A 23857-nucleotide genomic window follows, 5' to 3' on the forward strand; every position below is an offset into this window, starting at 1 on the left:
ATAAAGTTATTATTTATGTTCTAGTAGATCATGGCTTTACATGCTGGCCTCTCCCTTTAGACCTTTATAATTATAAAATAAATATGGTGTCATTCCATTAAGTTCAGAAAATATAGGAAAGGATAACAAAGAAGATAATCCCACATTTATTTCTATGTAAATGCATACTCATAAACAAAGATATATATGTATATATTTTGATCAAAATGTGGTCATGCTATACTTCTGTTTTGCAACCAGCTCTTTACTCTTTAACGTATCTTTCTATGCTTTTTTTTTAAATTACTATTTATTCATGAAAGATGGGGGGAGGAGGGCAGAGACAGGCAGAGGGAGAAGCAGGCTCCCTGCAGGGAGCCCGACATGGGACTCAATTCCAGGACTCCAGGATCATGCCCTGGGTGGAAGGCAGGTGCTACACCGCAGAACCACCCAGAGATCCCTGTGTCCTTCTATGTTAATAAAAATACACCGACTATACAATTTGCAGTGGCTGGACAATATTATATGCACAGAACATAATTTATGCAACCAATATCCCTAGACAGCCCAATAGATGAATATAGATCTTAGCTAAACATTCCCTGTGATCTGTTCTCTTCAGGTTTTTAATCCTTCTCTTCACCCCATTCTCCCACCCACATACCTCTGTTATCCTTTTGCTTTGTTTCTTCGCCAACAGTTGTATTTGATCTTGAGGATTTTCTGACAGTCCTCAATTCTGCATCATCTGACTCAATATCATGCTAAGTTTCACTTTGTTGTACAATTGTTCAGTGACTTAACCTATAAATTCTCATCTTCACTACAAAGGCCGTTAGCACATCTGGCTCACACCTTTCATCCAGGAATCCCATACTTGTCCTTCACAAATACTGTTTCCTCACACCCATCTCCAACTTCCAAGTAAATACCTTGAGTTTGAACATAATCCAATTTGCTTCTCATCCCTAATCTTCTACCTTCTTGCAAGTCATCACTATTAATTGTGGATGTTTTCTCCTAATAGGGACATTATTTTCCTATTATAAGATTTTCACTGAGGGTATATTTTTAAATTTTTATTTATATTTATATTATATATATTATATTACATATATATATATATATATATATATATATATATATATCTTTATTTAGAGCATGAGTGGAGGGAGGAACAGAGGGGGAGCAGACTCCCTGCTGAGCTCCATGTAGGGCTTGATTTCTTGGCCCCAAGATCATAACCTGAGCTGGAATCAAGAGTCAGTTGCCAAGGGGATCCCTGGGTGGCTCAGCTGTTTAGAGCCTGCCTTTGGCCCAGGGCACAATCCTGGAGACCCGGGATCAAGTCCCGCGCCGCACTCCCGGCATGGAGCCTGCTTATCCCTCTGCCTGTGTCTCTGTCTCTCTCTGCCTCTCTATCATAAATAAATAAGTAAATAAGTTAGTAAATAAATAAATCTTAAAAAAATAAAAAAAAATTTAAAAAAGAGTTAGTTGCCTAACCAACTGAGTCATTCTGGTGCCCAAAGCATTTGACATTCTTATCGACAATGCACAGGGCCCACCTTCTCCACATCCTCACCATTGCTTGTTATTTTCTTTTTTTTTTGGCCATCCTAACAGGTGTGAGGTGTTGTTTCATTGTGGCTTTCATTTACCTCTCCCTGTCCCATTTACCTATCCCTGATGCTGTTTTTTTTTTTTTGAAATGTAATTTTTAGAAAATTCCAGTATAGCGACCATGCAGTGTTATATTAGTTTCAGGTGTACAAAAATATATATATATTATTTATTTGGGGGTGGGTAGTAGAGGGAGAGGGACAAGCAGACTCTGTGCTGAGAGTGGAGCCTGACATGGGACTTGATCTTAAAATCCCGGTATCTCGACCTGAGCTAAAATCAAGAGTCCAACATTCAACCGACTGAGCCACCCAGGTGCCCCTCTTTTCATGTGAGACATAATTACAAAGTAGAAATGATGAGAAGAGTGACTCTGGATGTGTAGGGGCAGGGGGAATAAAGGCTTCCTAGGTGGACTCCTGAACTTCTGTGGTCTGGATCACTGGAGAGCTGGTGGCATCATCTCTCAGGACAGGGCACAGAGGAGGTGAAGAGGCAGATGCAGAGCAGGACACCAGGATGCAGGTATGTGCAGAGGAGTAGACGCTGAGAATGGAAGATTTAGGCAATGAGACTATTAGTTCAGTTTTAAAACTGACCCTGCATCCTGGACCTTTTGAGAGAGTTCTAGTTTGGAGATAATATAAAGTTATAGCTGAAACTACTGAATGGGTAGAGATAATGGCAGAGTAAGCAGAAAACAGTCAAAGAAAGACTCTGACAAGGACTTGTATTGAGGGAGAAGGCAGAGAGAACAGAACCTTAACAGGCCTGAGAATTAATGGTCTCAAGGAAAACGAGAGGCCAGAGATGGTGATGACAGAGAAGGGAGGGGAAAGTCCAAATATAAAAGCATGATCAGCTGCCTAGAAGGCTGACGGAACTAGATAACCTAAGATGAAAAATACCCTTCATATTTGACAATTAGATCAGAGTTGACTGGTCAGTAGGATACAGAGTGAAGGGGAGGAGAGGGAAATGAAGAGCAAGAATATACCTCAGCAGATTAGTAGGAAGGAAAAGAGGAATTGAAGTGGTAGGTAGGGACGGAGGGGTGGAGGGCAAATATGCAAGTTTAAGAAAAGGGATTTTATAAAGGGCAGAGATTGAGCACATCTGTGGGTCCCAGGGAAAGAATCAACAGATCAGAAAAGACTGAAGATCCAGGAGAGACCAGATTGAACAAAAAAGAACAAGATCGCAGAGGGGATGGAGTGGAATAGGACTGATTAGAGGAGGAACAACCTCTGAAAACAAGAACACACAGAGAGATGTGCTTCTCCAACAAATGAGTTTCTGAAGGTACATGAGGGAAATTGAGGAAATTTAATACTGGTGGAAAAGTGGGATATTTTTGGTCATGGATTTTTTTTTCTTTTTTCTCATATTGCCACAATATCTAATTAGGAACAAAAACTCCATAAAGACAAGGACAATGTGTGGCACATGGTAAGCACCTGAATATTTGTTTAAAAAAATGAATAAATGGATGAAAAATAACTAACAGAAAAACATGGCCAGGGAGGAGGGCGGGGGGTGGGAGTGAATGGGTGACGGGCACTGGGTGTTATTCTGTATGTTAGTAAATTGCACACCAATAAAAAAAATAAAAAATAAAAAATAAAAAAATAAAAAAAAAAACAAAAAAAAAAAACATGGCCAAATTGAAGAATTTTTCCTCAAAATTCAGAGGTTTTTTTTTTTTTTTTTTTTTTTTTTTTTTTTTAAGTACACTCAACTCCTACTGACTGACTGTAGGAGTTGCATCTTGAAAAATCAACGTCAATCAAAAGCATGTAAAAAAAAGAAATTGTAATGAAGTAAGGCAGAAGGACTTCCAACTTTCAATGAAAGATGTTGGTTCTCTTTACCCTTCAGGGAAATCCTCATTTCAATTTTCTTGAAAGCTTCAAAATAAGAAAAAATTGGAGATTCACTCAGTTGCATTTCTGAGCACTGTTGCACCTTTATCAAACCTGCTCAGCATTTGTAATTTCATTTCAAAGAACGGATATAGTGGTCTCTTTTTATACAACTTTCTTTGCTTTTCTTATTTCCACTCCTATATATTTTTTTAAGATTTTATTTATTTATTCATGAGAGACACACAGAGAGAGGCAGAGACACAGGCAGAGGGAGGAGCAGGCTCCCCACGGGGTGCCCAGTGTGGGACTTGATCCCAGGACCCCAGCATTACAACCTGCGCCAGAGGCAGACACTCAACCACTGAGCCACCCAAGTGCACCTCCACTTCTATACTTAAAATTTTCTTTCACCATATTGCACATAAATTTTTGCAAAAAGCGAAAGTAAAATATGCAAACAAGATATTGATGGCTTTGCTGGTGCTAACACCCTGCTGGTCTGTGGCTTGCATGGCATTACTGCCAACAGGGGGTTGCAGTAACCACCAGAAAAGGTTGCAGTTATAGGAAAACCCAGAACACAAAGTGGCTATGACACATGTGACCACAGAGAATATAAATATTCCATAACCACGGCTGACATGAAGGCAGTGAATGAATATAATTTAACAACAGGTCGAAGATAGTATAAAGAGTTAAAAATACAAATGTTTTAATTTGCAAGGATGAAAATGCAAGATTCTAAAGACTTACTGAAAGAATAATGTCCATCAAGTTTATCTTGTGCTTTTAAAACTGGCCCACCCACTTACCTATAATACATCTGCTCATTTACTCAAAACATTTTTTCTCCCTTCTTATTATGGATCAGAACCACATGATTTACAACCAATACCTGCTAACTAAAATTACTAGTGCCTCCAATCTAGCCCATGACTACTCACTGCTTCTTGTGATACTCCCACATCCCACTGGTTCTTGGTTAATCCTTCATATCACACTTCTCCCTTCCTACTGGCTGAATTTGTTATTTCTAAACACTAGCCTACATATTAATGTTGGCCTAAGAAGGTTGATTTAAGTCGCCAGTTATCATTCTTTGAAAAGGATGGTTCTTAATTTCAGGGTACTATCTTTTTTCTTTGGGGTGGGGGGGGAGGCGGGTAGACTCCACACCCAGAATGTAGCCCAGCTTGGGGCTGTAGCTCATGACCCTGAGATCAGGACCTGAGCTGAGATCAAAAGTTGGATGTTTAGCCAACTGAGCCATCCAGGTGCCCCAAGGTAGTTTTACTTTTCCTGGTGTTCTAATTCATTCTCTTTAACAAAACTGGCAACCTATGATAGTTGTCAATTATTTTTTCATTGATTTGAAAATCTCAAAGTCTAAGAAATACCAAGTTAATTAATTTTAGCTGCCCCAGCTTTTACTTCCAAGGCTGTAGGACATTCTATATTCATCATCTAGATAATCTGACTCTGGGCACCCTGGCTCACTGCCTGGCTGGACCACAGAAGAGCCCCCCAGGATCTCTTACTTGCCTGAGAGGTTCCTTGGTCCCCCAAGATAGGAAATCAAAAGAGTTCTTAAAAAGTTGTTTTGAAGAAATTTAAATTATAAGCAGTATTTAAGATCCTAATGAGTTTTCATTTATTCTAAAATAATGATTGAATACTGTGTTCTTACAACAGCAGATTTCAGTGGTATATTGATACAAGGGATAATATAAAAGAACCAACTAGTGGTTGTTACTACCCGTGTAGGTGACTAGCACAGACATAATGTTTCCCAAAAGCCACCAGACACCAAAGAGGACATATTGTATGATTCCATTTATATGAAGTTCAAGCATAGGCAAAACCAATCTATGAACAATGACAGAAATTCTACTGATGGTACTTTCTCACCTATTCATGATGTGGTGGCTCACAGGATTAGGCTTTGGAGAGTGCACCTTGATTTTAAAAATAGTAACCACAAAATAATTACTGTTCTTCCACAACTGTAAAAAACTACTTGAGGACACTGAAAACTCCAGTACCTATTCCATTGCAAAATAGAAAGATCCAGCACTTCCAAGTTCAAAACCATCGGTCTTGCCAAAAACTGAAATTAAGGTCATTAAAAACCAGAACTTCTCTTCTGATATTTGCACTTGTATTCCTTGTATCTGGCTGTTCTTGCTTCTTTCGCTTGAATCAAAGACCTTTACTTTCTCATTTATGAAATAACAAAGCTTCAAGATAATATTGTTGCTTAGTAGTTTGAGGTTTCTTTTTGTTTGTTTTTAACTACAAAAAGAAGAAAAAAGGGATTTTTTTCCCCATGAAATGGAAAATATTTCACTTGTGATACTATGTATTTTAAAAACCATAGTAGGGGAGCACGTGGGTGGCTCAGTGGTTGAGCATCTGCCTTTGGCTCAGGGCGTGATTCCAGGGTCCTGGGATCGATACCGCATTGGGCTCTCCCTGCAGGGAGCCTGCTTCTCCCTTTGCCTATGTCTCTGCTTCTCTCTCTGCATCTCTCATGAATAAATTAAATCCTTTTAAAAATTAAATAAATAAATAACCATAGTAGGCAATATTAATGATTAAATGTTCAAATGACAATTACTAAAAAGTAAAAAAGATAAAAATGACCAAGAAGATCCCTTGGTGTGTATACAGAAGCCTTTCAAACAAAGTAAACAAAAAAAAAAAAAAAAAGAAAAGAAAAGAAAAAACAAAGCAAAATAAAGCAGAAATAAGATAACAAATCAGTGTGTGTGTGTGTGTGTGTGTGTGTGTGTGTGTGTGTGTGAAAGGGAGTTTTCTGAGTGGCAAGCAAGGGGAACAGCAAAATAAATTTTCCAAATCATATAGAAAAACAATGTATAGCCAACACCTATAGGAACAGAAGTTATATTTAAGAGACCAGGTTCTTCCTGTAGGTATTCATACATTATTTTTGATACCAAATTACATTATCAATTTAGGTTTCAAAATCAGATGTAAATGGGCCTGTGGCTGGACATAAGCTATTTCAATGAATGCTGAATAGGCATATTTTGGCTATTGCAGTCCAAGACAAATACATGTTCAGAATACATAAAACACAGTACACAAATTATATAAATACTACCCACTGGAAAAAAAATCTTCTCTACTGTCTTTCATATATAAGCTAATGTTAATTAATAATTATACAATTTAACTCATAGGAAAAAACTGAATCCAAAACATCAGCAAATATTTAGGCCAAAATCAGTGGCAGACATGACTTTAGGTTTATTTGAAAATATAGTTTCAGTCCCAGATTAGCTCACAGCAGAGGAAAGCCAGCTTTCTTTTTGCCTTACACATCACTAAGAGTTAACTTATATTCACATGAACAATTACTGGCACAGGGAAAAAAATAAAAAAATACAAATAAAAAAATACAAATAAAAAAAAAAAGAGAGAGATAAAAAGGACTGAAGAGAGAAGGAACTCTCTAGTTAGTAAGGGTGGAGTTCCTCTAACAAGTGCTCTACATAAAGCCACAACAGAATTCCCCTCTTTCCCTGTGTTAGAAAAAAAGAAAGTCAAAGCTAAAAAGATGCAGAAGTCTATTAGAAGTCTTTGGCTTACCGGCTTACCCAATGACCACCATCAGCATTAAACTGAAGCATGAAAAAGTAACCCAAATGAGCAAGACTGGAAGAAACCCATTCATACCGAGCTCTGACGCTGCACAGTATATTAGAAATCACAGTATATTTAATCATAGATCTAAAGAGGGTAGACTCGACAACTCAGTGTGTAGTTAACTGCATTTCCAAGAAGGATGCTGCCTTCAAAAGGAAGCTTTCCCCCTTTGCCTAATTCATTAGAAAATTCTCGTTTCACAGAGTAGAATCTCTTTAACATTCAACCAACCAACTAGTTCTAATCCAGATTTGTGAAACAAGAAACAAAATTATTTTATCTTTTCAGTGATAGACATTTACATATTTGAAAAGAGGTGTCAAATATTGTTTTTCTTCTGTTTTTCACTGAACTTGCCACTTTTTTCTCATAGGTAACAGCCTGTCATTTCCTCCTAAGTGGACTGCTATGCCTGCTTCTCTTAGTGTTGTCATTGAAACATGCTTGATATTTGGGTTGGAGCTTTGATCATCCCTCCAATGCAGTTGGTAACACAAAATTTCCAGTTAATCACAATCACTGTTCAGCCCTATACCATATATAACACAGTTTGAAAATACAAAAAAGAAAAGCTCTGAAAAATAAATTTTAATCTCTGAAAGTTAATTTGAGGATTAAAACCATTTAATATTTGTCACATACGTTCAAAAGCAGTTTCCCAGATGTGGGGTTTGAAATCTAAATGTGCCACTATGCAGTCCTTCACAGACCTTCACGGGTCAGACAGTCTGAAAACATCGCACTATTTTTCATAATTCTGAGGACAAGGGGGAAAAAAGGTATGTTTCATAAAAATGCAATAGGGTAGCCACATTTCCTCCCATGCATGAATAATGTATGATCCACAATGTTATTTGCTAGACTGTCTAATCACTAGCATCTTTCAAAATGCCTATATAAGCTTTAGCTCATTAAGAACAAACATGTATCTGTATAAAAATATCACATACCTGTGAACACTCAGAATAATATTCTGCCAAATATCAATACACACATCAAACTGACACGGGTATCCTACTTTTGAGCATTTCTCAAAAATAAAAATGTTGGGAAAAGAAATACAGAATAATTATTTCAGCTTGTGACACTCATGCTTACTCTAAATAATCAAGCTTAAATCTCTCTTTCAAAACATACCACACACACACACACACATATATATATACACATATGTATGTATGTGTGTGTGTGTGTCTATATATATAAATATATGCATATATATATTTATATATATATAAAATCAAGGAATGATCCAGGGACTATTGCACACTTTCTAAATAAAAGTGGGAAAAAAAAGTGGCAGAAATAAGAGGCTAAATAAAAAAGCTTTTAAAGCAAGGCTTCTTCTATTAGAAGCAGTTTTATTATTTTGAAAGGGGCTTCTATGATTCATGAAAGAGTGATAAAGCAAAAGTACTTCATACAACTATAAGCTTTCAATGTAGTAATAAGAGAAAGACAAGGTGAAAGGACAAAGTATCTAGGTTTCCCATAAATAACTGCTAAAAACAAAGTATGAAGCTAAGGTACAAGAGTAGTTCTTTAGGATCAATGCTGTAAGAAGAAAGGAAATAAAAAGTTCGCCTTTATATTTCTGTATTTCATCCTCTAACAAATACTTTTTAGTAACAACAGAAGTAAAAAGAAATCAAAATATAAACAAAAACCAAAATAAAATCCCCCACACCCACTATTATACCACTTCTAGGTATGAAAGACTGCCTATTTCAATATCATTACTAAAATGAATTTCCTTTATATTTTTATTGGTATCTGATGAAAAGAAAAAAAAAACATTCATTTAAATCAGCAGACATTTGCTAAGCATCCTTCTAAGTGACTCATTAATTCTTTAAACAGATATTTGTTGTATGCACCATTCATATAGAAGGTACATTTGAACTGCTATCTTCCCTTCATTGTGGAAGTAATGTTAGAAAAGGAGGTGAGAAAAAAAAAAAAGGAGGTGACCATGAAGGGCAGAAATCAAGGTGTTACAGAATGCAGATTTGGAGTTCTGAAGACCTAAAATGGTCTTACCAACTTCATTCACTTATGAGCAACAGTTAGTGCCAAAAAGTAGAAAAGATCTTATGTGCTAGGCCAGGTTTAGATTAATATGTACAAAATTCATAAGGAGTTTACTGAACGCCCTGAGTTATTTTCTGTAAGAAAAAGATGAGGTTTGTTGGCAAAGTTTATCACAAAAACCCCACAGGCCTTCTGCAAAGTGGCCCACCAAACCATACTACTTCTTTAGAAGGAAACAATCTAGATGTTCAACCACAACTGCTCTGTAGAAACTCTCAGCTATCCAGAACGTCACACGGAATAAATCCATAATGACATGTTGATAACCTTATGGCATAGTTAACACTTGATCTGTGTCTCTGTATAGTATTATCAAAGTGGACTACATGTTAAAGATTTCTTTTCCAAAAAAAAAAAAAAAAAAAGATTTCTTTTCCATTTCAGGAGACACAAGTGTCAGGAGGGACAGAGATTTTCACTATACCAAACAGAGTTGTGCTAATGACTTCACCCTTGAAAACAGGGCTTCCCAAGTACCCCACATCCAGTAAGATGGTTTCTGAAAATGGCCTTTGCTGGTAGTCTTTCAGGCTCTCTCTAAGCCTTTAGAACCTTTGGAAGTTTAAGTTTCAGATCTAGTCCCAAAAGCTTCTTATAAATCCAAATATAATGCCCTCTTTGTCATCTGGGCAAAAAAAAAGAGAAGTTTCTCTACCTTGACTATCCTGAGTACAGAGCTTCTTGCTTATCTGCCCCATGGCGCGCTGAGCGCCAGCAACACACACCCTTCAAGTCCATCCCATCACTGATCCTGCAACATCTCATCTTCTTTTCCATATGCCATTCCCTCTGCCCAGGTCATTCGTCCCCAGATATTCACACAGCATCCTCCAGCACTTTGTTTTCCACTCTAACCAAGTATTATCTTCTCAGAAAGGTCTACCGACTGCACTGTAACTAAAATAATGGCCTTGCCTCCACCAGCAACTATGCAAATTCCTAACTTTTGTCCATTGTTCTTCCTAAAACTGTCACTACCTACTACTGTTGTCTGTGTGTACTGGTTGACTTTTTTACCGTCTGGTTTTTTTCCTCCAGACTAAATTCCCCAAGGGTAGATAAAGACTTAGATGGAGGGGAGTCGACACCAAGTAAGTGCTCAATAAATTTTATTAAATGGATGAGCAAATGGATTTTTATTACGCTTAATTATAACAATGAATTTGATATGCCTCTGATATACCAGTATTGTCAATGTGAGAAGTACAATAATTAATAAAACAAAAATATAAAATGCAAGTGTTAATCACAATTTGTCATTTACTTTGGACTATCATTTTTAGAAACATAACCTACTACATTCATGGCCTAATCAATTTTGGTGCCTTTCATTGTTTGAGGTTTGATTTTGACCACTTCCTAACCTCCTAACTTCAAGCCCTGCTTAACAATTACAGTGATTTCACAGCCAGGTCCTGACGACCCCTTAGCCAATTCCCTATACCGCTGCTAAATGGCAGATACTACATCTGACAAGATTAACTTTTAGAAGCTACTCTTCTCTGTAATCAGAGACAAACACAATTACATATTACGATTACTTCTAATTATTCTAAGCAGTTCTACTGCTGTTTGCCTTAAGAAAGGCACACAGCCAACTGCAGAAATTCTGACCATCACCATAGTCAAGTTGCCAATAAGTTTTATCTCCCTAACTAATCTAAATGCCAACCTACTCCTTACTGACCAATGAATATTTCATTTTCTGTTCTACTCTGAAAGCCTTTAATTGCTGTCTGATTTTAATGAAGTGCGGCTGATAATAAATAGTGAAAAATGCTCAAAGACCAGATATTCAATATTTGAGTTGTGTTCAACGGAGGAAGCATCAGTGTAACATTTTTGCAACTTTAAATACCATCATCATCTACTATGTCTCCAGCCTCTTACCTCCATCAAGTCATCCTGACTGCAAACATCTGTTCTTCAATTGTCTCATAAGAAATGTACTTCATATATACAAAGTGATCATTACCCTAAAGAGCCAAATGTCTTTTAAAAGCTAGTTGAAGCAAAATAAGCAAAAGAAACATACTGTCATTTGGACTTTTACATTTTAAAATATCAGGTCTTTGGAGTCCTTAAATATTACTAAAGCATTTCCCAGTCATACAATCACAAACTGGAAAGGCAGAAAGCAAAATCCAGACCTACCGATTCTATTATTTTATAGGTAGGGAAAACTAAGACACACAGGGATTTGGCCAATACCAAAAACTAAAATGTGGTCACCCATACCCACTCCCCCAGCCTACATTCAGTGGTCTCTCTCTATATATCATGAAATACACAAATCCACTTCCCATCTAAACAATGGCTGGCTCCAGTGCTAAAAGAATGAATAAATAGGGGATCCCTGGGTGGCGCAGCAGTTTAGCGCCTGCCTTTGGCCCAGGGCGCGATCCTGGAGACCCGGGATCGAATCCCACGTCGGGCTCCCGGTGCATGGAGCCTGCTTCTCCCTCTGCCTGTGTCTCTGCCTCTCTCTCTCTCACTGTGTGCCTATCATAAATAAATAAAAAATTTCAAAAAAATTTAAAAAAAAGAATGAATAAATAAATCACTTAATATATTAATTTCCCGAGTTTGTTCTAATTGCAAAATTTAATGTACATTTTCAGCAACAGCTAATTAAGGTTAAATGAGGTCATAAAAGTGGGACCGTAATCCAGTAAAGCTGGTGTCCCTATAAGAAGAGGAAGCAGCTCCATCAGGACACAGTGAGAAGACTTGCTTGGATTAAGATGTCTGTATTCCTGGCCTTCCTAGCTCTCAAGACTAGGGATTTTTGGGGATTTCTGGGTGGCTTAGTGGTTGAGCGTCTGCCTTTGACTCAGATCCCGGGGTCCTGGGATCAAGTCCCACATTGGGCTCCCTGTATGCAGCCTGCTTCTCCCTCTGCCTATATCTCTGCCTCTCTCTCTGTGTCTTTAATTAAAAAAAAAAAAAAAAGACTAGGAATTTTTGTTTCTCAGTGATGGGCTGCATGAAATCCCACTACTTCTCTTTGATGATTCTATGTTTGAAACCAAAAGCCTCCAGTTTTAAGATGGTTGAGTGCAACAGAGTCAAATACATAAACTTTGTTTTCTTTCTTTAAGATTATTTATTTATTTATTCATGAGAGACAGAGAGAGAGAGACGCAGAGACAAAAGCAAAGGAAGAAGCAGGCTCCATACAGGGAGCCGGACACGGGACTCGATCCCAGGACTCCAGGATCATGCCCTGGGCCGAAGGCAGGCGCTAAACTGCAGAGCCACCCAGGGATCCCCAATAAACTTTGTTTTCAATAGCAACACTCCCGACCAATTTGCCTTATTGGCCCAGAATGGATGCAATCACAAATGCACGGAATGAATGAATGAATGAATGAATGAATGAATGAATAAATAAATAAATAAATGATTTAAAAAGCTTGAGAATGTCTTCGAAATACTTTAGTTATATGCTGAATTTAGATTTGTAAAGGAATAATTTTTGTTGCCACTCAGATTTTGCTATTTGAAGGAACTGCAGTAATAATCTAAGGAACCATATATTCTCTGTGGGGGGTCTTTTAGAGAATAAGTAATAGTGATAAATGAAAAAACAAAGGGAGAAATAAATTCTCCCACCCTCCCCGCAAAATCCCACAAATAGCAGCCACAAGGTAATTTCAGATTTCCAGAAATGGCTACATTACTCATTAATTACAACTAAAAACTGCTACTCTGTCAAACTGTGATTGATACCTCAACAAAATGCATTTTGTTGATAAAGTTTACCATGATTTAACCATTTAAAAATAATTTGTGTAAAAAAAGAAATCCAAATGCATGTCTCATCTAGACAAAAGAAAGTCTGTCATTCAAATATCACCATTCTCATATTTTGTTTCTCAAATTGAAGGCCTATAAAATAATTTATTAGATGACTCCATCCATTCCTCTTGACTGTTTCCAGAAAAAGCTAAAAGGCAGCAACTATGTCAGTGAGGGGGAGAACAAGTTACTAGGCCTATCTATTTTGGTGAAAGTATCAGAATCTACCTACATATAAGGAGAAACCTCTTCATTTCAATATGTTTTGTTCATTTAGAACCAGTGGTAGCAAAATTGATTAGATAAACTCTTACCATCAAGACCTTAAATTAAGGCTCTAGTTTTACACAACATCTTTTGAGGTTAAGCGTTAGAGCAAGCAAGATAATACTAGAGACTTCCTTTTTCTAAAACATCATTCTCTGAGACAATTTTTTGATTTCTTACCCAGAAAGAGAAAATAGTAAGGAAAAGCATTAAATAAACAAGTCAAGGGACCAGCAGAGTTAACAGGTAGCAAACAGACTAAGTCCATACACTTGTCTCTGACACCCTGTGAGATTTCTTACTGAAGAAACTGCAGTCCTTAGGAGAAAAGTATGAAAATAAACTTGCAAGGTTGCCAGATCTAGGACCTTGTACAATGATTTTATGGGAGGGCAGTAAAAATGATGGCTAAGAATAAATAAAACAACATAACAGGAATCTACTGTGCAGTGTTCTTGAACAGGGTGGTTCTGAGTTTTCAGGACGGCAAACTTTCATTCAGCTAAAAGAATGTACTGCCAATGAAATAGAAATGATGAAAAGAACATCTTTAATAAATGAAGTATACACAAGCCATCTGCAGCGTTTCAGGAAGACAGAAGAATCCAAGTACCACCAGACATAAAGGAAAAGTACTGAAGGGAAATAAATGCCCTACACGCTTGAAAAGGTTTCTACCTTCTAACGAAAAAGATCTCCATTCACTGAGTGAGATAGTGTAAGAAAACAATGACAGTGTTTAAATGGGTGATCAAAGCCAACTTGTGGTAAGCTCCTTCTGAACTAGAGTCTGGGGAATTAGGAGGGGGAACCGATGAGTCCTCGTGTCCGAAAAGAAGCACACGAGCAAGCGAAGTGCTAGGTGAAAGGCTATGTGATTGCTCACTACTGTCTGTGTGCAGGATGGCTCAGCCGTCCACCTACTAGGTGCAAAAGATCCCACTCAGCTCCATCCTCACCAGTCAGTGGTGAGGGCATCTGTTTTTGCTGCCTATGCAGCTACCAAGGGAGTACCTTTAGGCAAGGATTTGATGTCATTTTTTCATTTCCCCAGGACCTGGCATAGAATCAGAGTCCAGTAAATAATCAGTGAGTAAAACTGAACAGAGGAACCTGGATCTGAACCTAATTTGTTGCAATTTTCACTTAAAATTTCAAATCCTGTGCTTTACTTCCCCATCTTTCCATTCTTCCATGCTAACTCTCCCACTAGATTATACTATCTTCTACACAATAATATGCTAAGTCACCTTCACTTTGAGCTAGCACAGAAATAAAATGAGTGGCATACCAAAGGATGGAAAATATATGCACAGATACTGTATTTAAATAATCCCATAAAAATAAGAGTGATTATTTCTAAAGAAGAGTCCATACTAGACTTAGAGAAGTGAAAACATGCATCCTAAGTGTCCGATACCCATTTGTTGATCACAAATAAGTGAATGACTACAGGAGAAATGTGGAAATTTAAAGAGTAAAAATGAAATGCACTAGTATGATAACGCACACTGACTCTCCTCATTACCAAAACTTCCAAACTTTAGAAGAAATAATAAATCCGATAATCACCAAATGCTGAAGTGTAAAAATCAGAATAAGAAAAAAAAAACTATAATATCTTAATCATCTGAAACTCCATTAAGCCCATTATGGAGATTCAGCTGAGACTTCATAATGGGCTTGAGAAGCAAGGCTATAATTTGAGCCAAAGGCTAAAGTCTATATAATGATCACCTGCTTAGCAAGGAATTAACTTACCTTGCAGACCACATAATATTCTTATGATTTCCATGAAGAGTTACACAGTGAATGAATGTAAACCGTATCATGCAACAAAACTTTCACCTGTACTAATCAGTAATAACATTCTGAATGAAAGTAGAGACAAACCAAGTTGAGTAAAACTAATAGTATTATCAAGCCTTAAAACAACTCTCTTGTAAAGTAGGATAAATGCTAAAAAATAATTGTTAAGAACTGCAATATGGGCAGCCCCGGTGGCACAGCGGTTTGGCACTGCCTGCAGCCTGGGATGTGGTCCTGGGGACCTGATCCAGTCCCACGTCAGGCTCCCTGAGTGGAGCCTGCTTCTCCCTCTGCCTGTGTCTCTGCCTCTCTCTCTCTCTCTGTCTCTCATGAATAAATAAATAAAATCTTTAAAAAAAAAAAACTGCAATACATTGAACTCTATCCGTACTTAAGCAAATAATGCATTTTATTAACTGTAAATTAAGGATAGTTTATCTTCTTCCTCATTCTCCTAACTTCACATTTAGAAAAGGCAAAAAAAAAAGAAAAAAAAGTTTAAAGGGAAAAAATCTTTTTTTTTTTTTTTAAGATTTTATTTATTTATTCACGAGAGACAGAGACATAGGCAGAGGGAGAAACAGTCTCCATGCAGGGAGCCCAATGTGGGACTCGATCCCAGAACTCCAGGATCACGCCCTGGGCCAAGGCAGATGCTCCACTGCTGAGCCATCCAGGCATCACGGGAAAAAATCTCTTGTAAAGTGGTGACTGACATTACAGCCAAAAAAACATCCAAAGGTCTTCTTTGATGCTTTGGAACAAATGTAAGCATAAGGATTACATTTATCCATGCCATAGTGTAATTCAGCAGTAAATTATGGCGTTAAATCCAGGTTAGGAGATGCCTATAATGATTAAAGTATTTTCCCATTTTCCTAACAATTAGCAACTCTAAGCAGAAATCAATTTAATTGAAAATGAGAGTGAATACTAAACCAATTACCAAAGTCAGGTGTAATAAAGATGAGCACTGTTACTTAATCTAGAAATTCTAGATGTTGTAATTTATGCATTTATATAGAAAAACAACTGAATTTATAGAGGAATAATCCTAATTCTCTTAATTACATGATTCTTAAATTCCATGATATACTTCCTGCAAATGTTTGCTAAAACAGATTTTTCAAAAAATTAATAATTCTTTAAAAATCTCTTGTCATTGCATGAAAGGATTTTTTGTTGTTATTTAATTTACATATTTGTGTTTCTGCATTTAAAACTAATTGGGTGAAATGTTCCAATACAATTTTTAAAACTGGTTGCCTAAGTAAGAGATCTGAATTGAACTAGTTCTAATGGATTTTAATTTAGTAAGTCTTTGTTAATGAGAAGGTAGGATAATTCCCATATTAAACTGCCTATGTTTCAGAAAAAGCATATAAAATATTTATCTGGACAATTCAGGAGCACTTGCTTGACTGTTATTTCAAATGCCTCAAATATTATAGAAGTCATGTGAGAAAGTGTAATGTGATTATCTGAGGCACCTAACTTTTACTGAACCCAAGAGTTTCTGATTCATTGTATGAAAAAAAGCAAAAATATACACTGGTTTATTACAGAGAAAAACATACGATTAATATTATATTGGATATCTATGTTCAAAGAGTACCCTATTTTACTGGTGGTCAACAACACCATAAAATTCACCATCTTAATCTTTTTTAGGTATACAGCACAGTAATGTTAACTATACACACATGGTTGAGTAATCAGGTCTCTAGAAATTTTTCATCTTGCAAATCCAAAACTTCAGATCCACTGAATAATAATTCCCTTTTCCTCTCTTCCCCAAAAGTTCCTTTTTAAAAGTACTTAAGACTTAGAAGCTTTTAAAAAGGAAGTATCACAGATTTTTATTTAATAATCATCATTCCACAATAAACTGAGTGATATAAAAGATCTCATTCTAGTCAGCATTGAGTTGTCCTTTATATATAAAATCCTATATATGGCTGCTAGAATGTCTTTCAGTTTTAGAAGTCATATTGTTCAAAGACTTGCCAATCCTCAAAGGATATCTGAGTCATTAATATAAATTAGTGAGACAGATCATGGGTTAGCCATTTTTTCCTGAAAAGGGCCAAAGTGTAAATATTGCAGGCTTTGTAGGCCATATGGTTCCTCTTGCAAATATTCAACTCTGCAACACTGTAGCACAGAGCAGCTATAGATAACACATAAATAAATGAGCATGACAGTGTCAATAAAAATTTATTGAAAAAAAAAAGGAAGAAAAACACATGACAGACTGGATTTCTCCTATGGGCCATAAGTTGCTACTCCCTGAAATAAAGAAGGGAATAGAGAGACAATGACAAGAGAAGGAGAGGGGCAGAGACAGGGAATAGGAAACAAAGAAAATTAAAAGAAAGTATTTATGGAGCATTACTACAGAGAACAAATAGGTACTAAACAATATATTAAAAAACATGTTCCAAAAAAAATAAAAAAATAAAAATAAAAAAAATAAAATAAAAATAAAAAACATGTTCCATTTTCTAGGGCTTTACGATCCAAGTTTGTCTATAAAACAAATACTATCAACTCCACTGTTTTGTTTGTTTGTTTGCTTATGGCTTGTTTCATCGTTGACCTACTGGCATTCAGTACATTAGCATAAACAATGAAAATACTGACTTTCGTAAGTACATAGGATTTGACTTACCTTAGCAATGGATGGAATATGACAGTAATATTTCTGGCTCCAGGTTTGCAGACAAATTTGGTTCCTCCACCTTCAATTAAGTTGTCATCAGGACCGCCTTTCAGGAAAAAGAAGAAAATTTAGCTTACTAGGACTTTTACAAAAAAATAAATCAAGGCTATTGAAATGAATGTTATACTATCATAAGAAGGACCAACTTTGAAAACAGTTGTCTTCAAATCTATAAAATTATTTTGAAAGACTGCATCCAGTCTCTTCATTGCGTAAACTATAGAGCAGCATTTTCACTCTGGATTGAGAACATGGAAGCTCAGTAAAAACAAATGGAGTTTTTAAAGAAATATTGTAGGGTAAAACCTAGTTAAACGGTTAGATCTGCAATGACCAGTGTCTATCTTAGTACAGCACGTGAAACTTTCCCAAAGAGAAAGTACCACTCAAGGTTGTCCGGGGCTATAAAGGTTGGAGCAGAGATCCATATAAACCTAACTGATCACACTTCATCAAATCTGAGACCCCACAAATTTTAAGATATGCTACTATAACACTCAATGTTTTAAAAATTCTGCAAATGAAACTATACAATGCTTCTTTATTACTTAGAAGAGTTTTTTTCTCATTGAAAAGCTCCTTATGGTTGAAATACATATAAGTAGGTTATATAATTTCTAAGTAAATATTTAAGATTAAGGCTTTTAAAATAAATAGGTGTTTACCATAAATCTCTTGCATTTAATACAGAAATGTAAGAAAAATAAATTAAGGTGTTCTTACAACTACGTAATTTTCAGAATGCAGCTTTTCTTAATGACTCAGAGTTGCTAATACGCTTGTTTTATAAATGCTGTCACTAAGTGGGTTTCCTAAAGGAGTGAATCCAGTATTTTATTCCAGCTGCTAATACTAATTTTGCAAGGTTTAATGTTGATATGTACTTGATGTTATCAGAAGGTTTAAAGAGAAGGTCTATATCAGCTAAAACTCATACTCTTTCCTCAAACAGTCCTTAAGAGATCATCAATTGAAACATTGAAGGCTCACGGTATGAAGAATATCCGTTCAGTTTACACATACTGAGGCAAAAACAACTCATTCTGACTGTCTTCTGGTCTACAGCCACTATGATGCCATTGACCTAAGATATCATCCTAATTTCAGAGGGTCATGAAAAAATGTGTATCTTAGGATGTTGGGAGAAATGCTCCCCCTTCCACACACTACTCATGTTACCTACCAGTGAATGAAAATTTGTAATCCCCGCCTCCCTCTTTTATCCATTCTAGGGGAAGTGAAGTAACTCCCTTGGTGAAATTGAGAAGACAAAGCTGAGCATGCATGTCTCAGCAACCTCTTTATTGCACTTTAGAAACCAGAATGTCTGTAGGTGGTTAAGTGTTGTCTCACAAAGTTGAAAAATAAAGGTCTTGCTTCGTCAGAGAAGGATGAAGTGGTGAGCAAATGTTTCTAACTTTGATGTTCAGTTAGCAAACTCATTTGGTTCTCAAAGTAGACTACACCTTCCAGTCTAGCGTCTGTCAGTATAAAGGTTGGTATTTCATCTTCCATCTACCTTATGTTATTTCTTAATACTTTCCGAAATCTGATAAAAAGATAGATGCCATTTTGTAGGCTTCCCTTCAAAATCCTAAAAATCTACACTTAAAATTTCTTTTTTCTGGGATCCCTGGGTGGCGCAGCGGTTTAGCGCCTGCCTTTGGCCCAGGGCGCGATCCTGGAGACCCAGGATCGAATCCCACGTCGGGCTCCCGGTGCATGGAGCCTGCTTCTCCCTCTGCCTATGTCTCTGCCTCTCTCTCTCTCTCTCTCTCTCTCTCTGTGTGTGACTATCATAAATTTAAAAAAAAAATTTTTTTTCTTTTTTTCTAAGTTAAATATTTTCTTTCTAATTAGAGTTCTTTGCATGATACCAAGCACAACTAAATCTCATTTGGGTTTATTATCTATCTTAATGGTCTCTGAGGTAACTTGGAGATTGACTGATAAAAACATGTAAAGCCTCAGAAATCCATACCCCTGGATCATCAAGACTTCCCAGAAGCATCAGAATGTAGGCAAGTCCCATTTGGATTAGTTGTTTCCACCAACTAATCACAGCACAGCTTTTCTTAAGGAAAACAGAAAATATAATGGTATGTACAGCTCCTGATTCAAAACCATGAGCTATTTTTTCTCATTTGAAAAAAGAAATCCATCTTGTTTTACTATATTTGCACCAGAGATATCAGTGTTCTGCTAAGGCAGTGATTTTGCAAAAGGAGAACATCAAGACTATCATAAACACTACTCCTTTGACAAAACCCTCCTCTAAAGGTCACATGGTATGGTTACAAACACAAAGAACAGAATAAATATATCTTATCAATACTTCTCAAAGATCATCAGATGAAGTCAGTATTGAATTATCCAAAAACGTGTATATGTGTAGCAAATAAACAGGTTATATTCTGCACTCCAGGCACAACATAAATAACTTCCCATGAAGTAAATCTACACAACAATATAATGCATTCATTTACTGAATATAACTGAATATATAAGCATTTCTTTTAAAGACAAATGTGAGTTAGACTACAATGATCTCCAATGATTTCTAAAAATTTTTAGGTTTTATGATCTTAGGTACTCAATACTTATATAGAGACCAGATTAACCTAGCTCCAGGAGAACTAGTACCCTCATGCAACACCAAATGCACTAAATGTGCATGCACTGCCATGTCCTGGTCCACACCAGGCTTTCATTTAGTGGCCTGTGCCCCCTCCTACCATTCCTTTAGGCACCAAATCCAGCCTTCAACTATCGGATGGCCCTCTCCCAATTGTCCACAATTCCATTAGCAATGACTTTACATAAAATAACCTATATAACCTTAACACAGGTCACCTGTATTGTCATTTGTTTTCTAATGCTTACATAACATTTTCCTGACTGGAATGGAACTTCCTGGAAAGTAGTTATAAAAGCATACATCTGCTGAATGAAGAAAGAGACCCACCTTACCAGAATGTTATTGGACTTAGATGAAAAAGTATGTGTGCAAATCCTTTGTAAACTGTCAAAAACCTAACATAAGCAAGCCTATGTCCCCAGAGTATTACAGGGAACAGGTGTGCTTAATAAACATTTGTTGATGACAATCAGAGAACACAGATGATAAAAGATATAATACCAAAAATAAGGCCCACAGGCCACTAGAAATGTCAGTGAGAGGAAGATTTGGCTGTGAAAATGAAGGATGATGGCTAGCATTCAGCTGTAAACTAAATAATAGTTGCAATTGTTCCCTGTTAGCTGCAGAAAGATCATTACTGCTTTACAGAATAGAGTTAACTAAATAAAAAGTAAACTTTGGGCAGGACTAACTCAACCCCCAGCCAAAATTCCACCTACAGGAACTTCATCTATGCTTCCAGGCCCACTGCAAACCCTATCTATCCTGCATTTGATGTGATTTCCTCTTTCCTACAAGCCCAAACCCAACCTACTAAATTACCAAAAACAACACCAACCCAGTAAAAACATTCTTGAAAATACACAGGTAAAGAACCAGAAGTAAAGACTGTGGCCCAAGATCATATGGTCTGAGTGTCTAATCCTCTGAGATGTAGTCTAGCATTTCAATATTCTGAGTGAGAAACAAAACTGGCCTCTCTTTGCATGCCTTCCCGTAATCAGGTAATCTGGAAGTTGCTGTCATCAACGTTCTAAGGGAACATATTCAATCCCGAGAAAAGCACAAAAGGGCCAGAGCACCTCCTTCCCCTTCATTCATTATGCTTACAGTCTAATCCCAGCTGTCAGAGGCCGGGTAATAGGCACCAGAGAAAATGCTGAATGATGATGGATGGTTGCAAAGAAAAGGAAACTGACAGTAGTATTACAAGTAGAATATATCTTGTGCAGAAAGGAGAGGAAATGCTCTACTCATATTTCAGTTTCAAACAATGAGGACAATGGTATGACAGGCTCTTGCAGACAACTGGCAGGAGGCACCAAGGCCACCCAGTGACTGCTGGCATGACAGTGTCTTAGGGCTCGCAGTCAAGGCCTTTCTTTTAGAATTCATTTACACAGAAGTAATTAGCTCCTAGGCTTATTTATTCCTTGATTCTTCCCACCTGGAATTTGAAGTCATTTATAATGAATATAGTCATTTTAATAAAACAGAAAAAGAAAACCCCAGCCTAAGAAATGGAAACAAATGTCCTCACTGACAGGATTATGGTACAGTGGGAAAACTCACTAAGATCCGTGTCACATCCCAGATGTGCTACTTAATACTCTAAGCGCGACAGAATTATTTAAATTTTCTGAGCCTTAGCTTTCCATTTATAAAATACATATTGAAATTAACTGTTTCAAAGACTTGTGGTGATAACGCACTCCTGGGGATTCAGTATGGTTTTGACACCTAGTATATCTCAAATAAATGGTCTACTTTTCTCATTAGAATTACCAAGCAGTTATGGATCTAGTTGATCACATACACACATACACACAAAACATCCCTGGAACATAAACTAAAAAATAAAAGATCCAATTTTAAAAAATATTATTCTTCCTACTTTAGGCAGCACTGTATGAGTCAATAGCATTAAAAGGACCAATTAGAATTATGTCTGTCTTACTTGGGGAGGGCATTGTTAATGCAGTGAAAGATTAGAAAATTGCTGAGAACACTTACGGCATGACAGAATAAAATTTATCTTTCTCTGCTCTTAATTTTTCAGTTAAAAATAACCAATATTGGGATGTCTGGGTGGCTCAGCAGTTGAGCATCTATCTTTGGCTCAGGGCATGATCCTGGAATCCCGGGATTGAGTCCCACCTCAGGCTCCCTGCATGGAGTCTGCTTCTCCCTTTGCTTGTGTCTTTGCCTCTCCGTGTCTCTCATGAATAAATAAATAAAATCTTTAAAAAAAAACAATGTTGAACATATAGATACAAAGATTATGGACTATCTGTGCCAAGTGCTTAGAGGAAACCAGTGGAGTCTGATGGTCAATTGAGTTGAGCCATAGAAAGCAGCCTTATCCGACATGTTTAATATGGCCTGGATTTCAAGTTGGCCTTTTCCACACTGAAAAAGAACCACAGTGAAGAGGAGTTCTTTTTCTTTTTTACAGCAAATACTTTGCTTCATAAACTTTCAAAAGATTATGAAAATGCATTCTGATTGCAACAATATACGGGGTCTTTAATTGGCTCTAAGAGCCTGCTAAATGGTCTAAGAATTCCCTGAATTCATAGCAGTCCCTTAGTTCTTTTAGATTAAGTTCTTTGCCAAGTACCCATTCAAAAGCACAGACTAGGGGTGCCTGGGTGCCTCAGTCGTTTGGGTGTCTGCCTTTGGCTCAGGTCATGATCTGGAGTCCTGGGTCCTGGAATCAAGCCCCACATGGGGCTCCTTGCTCAGCATGGAGTCTGCTTCTCCCTCTCCCTCTGCCCCTCCCCACTGTGTTTTCTCTCTCTCTCTCTCTCTCTCTCTCTCTCTCTCTCTCACTCTCTTTCTCTCATACATATACACACACACACACACTCCCTCTCTCTCTCTCTCTCTCAAGTAAATAAATAAAATCTTAAAAAAAAATCAACAGACTCAAAAGCACAGAATATCATTAGGACTTCATGCTGTCACTGCTGCTGCTGCCACCAATGCCCAACTTGTGACTAGGGACTATCTATGATCTTGGGGTCTGGTACTAGATTAGGAAGAAAAGAGAAGTACAATACTTATTCTTACCCTTGAATAACTTACTATTACAGTCAAGTCAAGCAAATCAGTATTGCTGGTAACATTCTACTGCTCATGGTAAATTATTGTCAGACCTGAGAAGGAAATCTTGGCAATAAATACCTTGAAGGAAAGAATCATCTTTTGGACTCAATTTGAACCAAGTCTATAATTATTAACAACAGTACAATTTTGTTCAAGGATGGATCTCCTATGCTTAGAATGGTTTCTGGGACATGATAAGCAGTAAGTATTTATGGAATGAATATATGAATAAAAAAACAAACAAAAAAATTATAATGTCTCTTTTAGATCAAGTGAATT

At 36.9% G+C, this 23857-nt stretch overlaps 1 protein-coding gene across 10 annotated transcripts in view; it reads right to left on the reverse strand.

Moving 5' to 3' along the window:
* The window catches only part of EXOC4 (exocyst complex component 4), a 746744-nt gene that overhangs the window by 398633 nt on the left and 324254 nt on the right, over positions 1 to 23857 (reverse strand). For 8 of the 10 annotated variants that reach the window (XM_025471693.3, XM_025471694.3, XM_025471695.3 and 5 more), the window contains exon 10: positions 17779 to 17875. In XM_025471693.3, coding sequence (XP_025327478.1) covers positions 17779 to 17875 — 97 coding nt within the window. Of the gene's footprint in view, positions 1 to 9764; positions 11733 to 17305; positions 17397 to 17778; positions 17876 to 23857 lie in introns of those variants that run through there. The other 2 variants (XM_035698596.2, XM_025471701.3) reach the window with 2 other exon arrangements.

Source organism: Canis lupus, chromosome 14 (genome assembly GCF_003254725.2).
Source record: "Canis lupus dingo isolate Sandy chromosome 14, ASM325472v2, whole genome shotgun sequence".
Taxonomy (NCBI): Eukaryota; Metazoa; Chordata; class Mammalia; order Carnivora; family Canidae; genus Canis; species Canis lupus.